The sequence below is a fragment of the Phaethon lepturus genome, unplaced genomic scaffold (genome assembly GCF_000687285.1).
Source record: "Phaethon lepturus isolate BGI_N335 unplaced genomic scaffold, ASM68728v1 scaffold15659, whole genome shotgun sequence".
In the NCBI taxonomy this organism is placed as follows: domain Eukaryota; kingdom Metazoa; phylum Chordata; class Aves; order Phaethontiformes; family Phaethontidae; genus Phaethon; species Phaethon lepturus.
In genome coordinates, this window is record NW_010562934.1 from 43659 (window position 1) to 48836 (window position 5178).

The 5178-nt window shown below is 46.6% G+C and overlaps 1 protein-coding gene across 1 annotated transcript in view; it reads right to left on the bottom strand.

Moving 5' to 3' along the window:
• The window catches only part of RPTOR (regulatory associated protein of MTOR, complex 1), a gene marked incomplete at its 5' end in the record, with an annotated part of 92594 nt that overhangs the window by 39853 nt on the left and 47563 nt on the right, over positions 1–5178 (bottom strand). Inside the window, one exon of the mRNA XM_010294456.1 lies at positions 1362–1480. Within this exon, the coding sequence (XP_010292758.1) occupies positions 1362–1480 (119 nt within the window). The remainder of the gene's footprint in view (positions 1–1361; positions 1481–5178) is intronic.

Here is a 5178-nt window from a genome sequence, read left to right on the forward strand (position 1 = left end):
GTGACCCACAGCAGAGCTAGTGAAGGCATCCGCAGGGACAGCAGCATCTTTATCAACATTTACACATCTCTTTCCACTAGCAAGGGAGTAAGTCCTGAAAAAATACTTAAGACAGGAAAAGCAGATCCAGTTCTTCTTTATAACCCTTTTAATCCCATAGTGGGAGTAACATTTCATTTTGCAAAGAGCCTTCCAAAATGCAAAACCGAAATAGTTTCATGCATCTAGAGCAGAGAGGGAAATCTTTCACCTTTTCCTTCTCTTATTCACCTTAGTTTGGCATCTCCAGCCTGACAGTAATTTGTTGTACACCTGAATCACCAGGGAAGGACTGACCTTTGTTGCCCCCACTGACAAAATAATTCTCTATCCCAAACCCCAGACTTTTACCACTCACTGACATGTATACTAAAACAAGCAAGAGTTCAGGTAAGTAACTGTTTTCTCAATAGAAAATCAGATTCAATAGCGAGAAATCTCTAAGGCATTAAAATGGTAGCGCACAATGCTGGCATCTCTTACTGCAACTTTAGCTTCGAAGTCTGAAGATTTACGACTATTCACTGGAAATCATCAGTAAGAGACGTCACCTCGCGTTGCAATGGCTCATGGTCTTGATGCTGGAGCAACTAGAAAGCGCGTGGGAAGGACTGCGTTCAGAGAGCTCTCCGACACCACCGACTGGGGCGGAGAAGGGGGAAGGCAGTTGGTGAGAAGATGTTCTGGGGTGGCCTGGCGCTTCGTTTCAGGTGGAAGGTGAGGGTGCTTCTACAGCTCCCCAATCTGGCAATTCTGCATCAGCAGCGATGGCAGCCTCCAGGGACATCTTGTCACCCTTGGAGGATGAAATGTGATGAGGATGGTGGTTTAGGCGGGTCAGGCCTGGGTTGAAGAGGTGAGTAGTGGCAGGGGTGTCTGCATGCTGACTCACATGTACTAGTTCACCTGGATTGGAGAGCCGTTGTGGCTTCAGTCTGCAGGCCAGTCCCACTTGCATAATCTAAATCAGTTTGCAAACGGATAGTTTAATGAAGTATATTTACGGTTTCTCCCAGGGACTGATCTAGATAAGTAGACTTCTAAACAAGACCTACTGTCTAAGGTCTGTACCTAATTTATATCCTAAAACAGTCCCAGGCCCTCCCCCATTCATTTATTTTACCTGGTCAAGAGTTCATTCGAGTGTTTAGCATCTTGAAACATTAAGAGCTCCTTCTGCAATAGATCCAGACTGAACCAGGACCACGTACCAGAGCCCTCCAGTAGATCTGTTCAGTTCAGTCTGTCTGCGCTTTGCCCAGGCATGAGAAACATGAACACACAAAAGCCTGACAGACACACACGGACACAGAAAGGCATACCTTGTAGGCAATGCTATTGAGAACTTTCATAGCCAAGTCGGAGACATCAGGATAGGGGTCGGCAGCTAGGTGAAGGAGCACTCTCCAAATTTGAGTATAAACACTGTTGAAACTCACACCTAAAATAACAACAACAAAACAAAAACAAAAAAAGAAAGCCCCACAGCACATGACAATCCATCAACTCAAACTCTTTGATCTTATGTGAGAAAATTCATTAGAACTGCAAACATCACAATGACATCTAAGAAAACATCAAGAGCAGAGCTCAAAAAGGCCCTACGTGTGCATTTTGTCTCCATTTTGTCTTTCTCTGGGAACTCTGCGAGGGCTTGTAAAATGAAACTGGGAGAAAGCAAAATAAAGACTACCTAAATAAGCTTCAGTCAAACTCCTATTTTTCTAGGCTCCTGAAGCAAATAACCTGATAAGGCCAAATGGATAACGTCTTTGGATTTCCTGAGCTAAAATACTAAACGGTATAAAACCACAGTTACTGACTTCTATATTTACAGTTATTTTTATTGCTGTTTTAAAAATTAATACTCAGCTTGAATGTTCAGTGTTTTATATATTCTACAAGTTTACCAAACATCTAAATCTTAAAAATGAAGCTTTAGGACTTGTACCTTTGAGAAGCAGTAAGTCTAACTAGGTCATTCCTATTGACATCTGTACCAATTCCTCAATTGCCAATTTGTTATTTAATGAGAATATCGGCTGTTTGGTATTTCAGCAGAAGGGACTGACAGATTCAAAGTACAAATCAAACTAATATGCATTTGTAACAACTGACAAAATTCTATGAACATTTTATTTTGCGGCTTTTAGGTGAATATTTAATTTGTTATTCTTTCTTCTAACCCTCACAACGTCTAATAATCGTAACACCGTCGTTTGGGAGTTGAACCATTTGGACAATATTAAAGTGGTTGCACTAACAAAAAAAGGAACTAAAATAGGGATTTCAGATGAGTCACAATCAATGGTAAATGACAGATCAAGCTGTTACTGCATTTCCTTTCATGTTTCTGGAGGCATCTAAATATAAAGTGTTAAGTTAGGAAGAAAGGGTTCCTTGATCAACAAGCAGCTTCTCACCTTGCATAGCTACTAAACCTGATACTCGAACCAAAAGAAAATATACTTGGGCAGTCCAGTTGTGAACTTTGGCTGAAGGAGGCAAGTAGCGTGTGGTAAAAAGCTTCAGGAGCATGCAGGCTGCACTCCCCGTGCTTGTCTGCGTTAGCCAAGGGAACCTTCCTTCTGCCGGAAAAATTCCCCAGCACGTGCCAAAGCATTCTGCAAAATGTAAAGGCGATAACCTAACTCCATCCTCTCATCTGACCAGCAAAGAAAAGGGTCTCTTACTCAGCGACGTCCAAAGGATTTTCCAAGTGGCGTCTACGCAGAGTTCCACGCAGAAGTCTCGCAAATAGTTCTGACAGCACCGCCTGGGACGCTGCTGCCCATTTGCTGGGGGCTACCTATACAACAGACTTCTATAGCTAATCCTAACCTTCCCGAGACAGGTAAGATACAACCGTGTTAAATCCACCCAGGAAAAATTTAGAAGCTGATAATCTGAGAAAGCAGTAACAACTGTCAAGATACAGTAGGGTCAAAGAGTGCTGATCTGTCATACTTGGTTTATGCCAGCTGAGGACAGAGCCCAAAGTGTACGAAATCCAGGAATGCGTGAATATGGTGTGCACGAGTTGAGCAGAACTGAACGGTGCGGATCTAAGCTCAGGTTTTGGCTTTGGCCATAACAGGCAAAAGTCACTGTCTTTTTCAGAAACTCTTTATCCATGTTTAAATAAAGAAAACATCGATACACCATAAAGAAAGTCTCCGCTCGGAAGAGGGTTAAACCTCCCAACCATGAAGGATGGTGATACAACGCTTGTCTGTCTTCTCCAGGCTTCTAACCATTTAGGTTTTATTTTTGCAATTGCCATGTTCACCCTGGAAGCTTCTACTATCAGGAAAAGAAAAGGAGGAGGGGGAAGGAGAAAGAGCAAAAGAGGGAGAGAGACAATGTGCTGCAAGCTGCGAGAGGGAAAAAAGCCCCAGCCGCTGGAGCAGCTAGCCAGGCAACGTCGGCCGAGGTCTGCTCAGAGCTCTACCTCCTACGTTTGCTCCTGTGTTAGAAGTTACGTATGGACCGATGGGAAATCCGAACAGCTCGATTGCTTTTAAAGCCCTTGAAAGACAGTAAAAGGAAAGGGAGAGAAAGGGAGAGCGAGAGGGTACCCATCAGATTTTCTAGCGTCTCTGATAACCGCCTCACTCATGACACGGTCACAAAGAAAAACCAACAACTTTTTTTATACATCTAAGTGTCATGACAAAAACAAATTTAAAACACAACTGCGCCAGCGCAATTCCTCATTCACTCGTCAGCCTTTGAAAAGAACAGAGGGAATTTCTACAAAGGCACCTCCGGCTCAGAGCTGGCGCCCGAAGGCCTGATCCTTTCTTCTGCCGTCTCCCCCCGCCCACGGTGGTGGTGGTGGTCGTGGCACTGACTCAGCCGAGCGACACGTCTGACAGAGCTCCTGTAAACCCTGAGCACCGAGGCCGCGGGGTAACGAACGGCAGCAGAGCGGGCAGGAGCAAGAGCAGCTTCATTTCATGTAATGGACTAAAACGCAAAAAATATCCATGAGATGCAAACAGAGAGCCAAGCAAGGGGGACGGGGTGCTAATCTAAGCAGACAGCTCTGTAATTAGTCAGACTGGTTCAAAGCCAGTTAAACGGACCTTGCAGTATAGATTTACATTTACAAAATGATTCCTCTCCACCAAGAATGTCAAAAATAAATTGCCTGCCTTTACTGACGGCTTTGATTTCCTTTGCACAGGCACAGCTCTTGGCTCAGTCTAGCAGCAAGCGTCGTGCCGCGGCGCTGAGGAGGGGACCTGGCTGAGGCCCCGCAGCCGGGCCGCTGAGCGCACGAAGGGTGGAACCACCTCGGGTGCAAAAATGAATGCTGATGTGTTTATTTACTCTTTCTGTTTTGCCAGGCTTTGACAGGGTTTCTTTCTAATCCCCTGTGAAAATCACTGCAGTGATTTCAAGCCTCCATCTCCCGAAGAAGGTGCGGCCACTCCCCACCCAACACAGCAGCAAAAGCTGACCAAGAGCCGGGCCGGCGCGTCCCGCGGGCAGGGGCGGGCACGGGTCGCGCTGGCACGCAACGTATCGTACAGCTGAAGTCCTTCAGACTGAACGGTGCGGATACCCTAACCCCACCTGCCTCGTAAACGCGCACGCCACAAGCCTCTCCTCTTCCCGAGTGACAGGGAGGCCCTGTGCGAGCTACGCGGAAGACGAGAACATCTGAAATCCTGACGGCTCTCCGAACTCTGCTTTGACAGACGCGGACGGCAGCCTGTTCCCCGGGGGAACGGCACAAAAAAAAAGACCTGACAGTCTGCAAGCTGGTCCCTGCACGGCGCCACGCGAAGGGGCTGCTGCACGCTCCAGCCCTGACAGCGATGCAAGCGGCAGCAACCAGAAGCAGCTCGCTAGGAAAAAGCATGTTCCCTCAGAGCAAATACTTCCTCTGGACCAGGGCTCATAGCCAACACGAAAGCAGCCCGCCACAACCAGCCTGTGCCACGTCTTCTCTTTTCCATGGAGAATGTGAGCGAGGCCAGGACAAATAACGGCACACCAGGGGAAAAATAAAACCTAGAACACCAGCCACGTTCCTCTGTTCCCAGCTATGGCACACTGACGCTTCTCTCCCCATCCTGGTTTCCCCATTGCCCCAACACCACCACACAAACTGGCTTGTGGCTTTTTTTT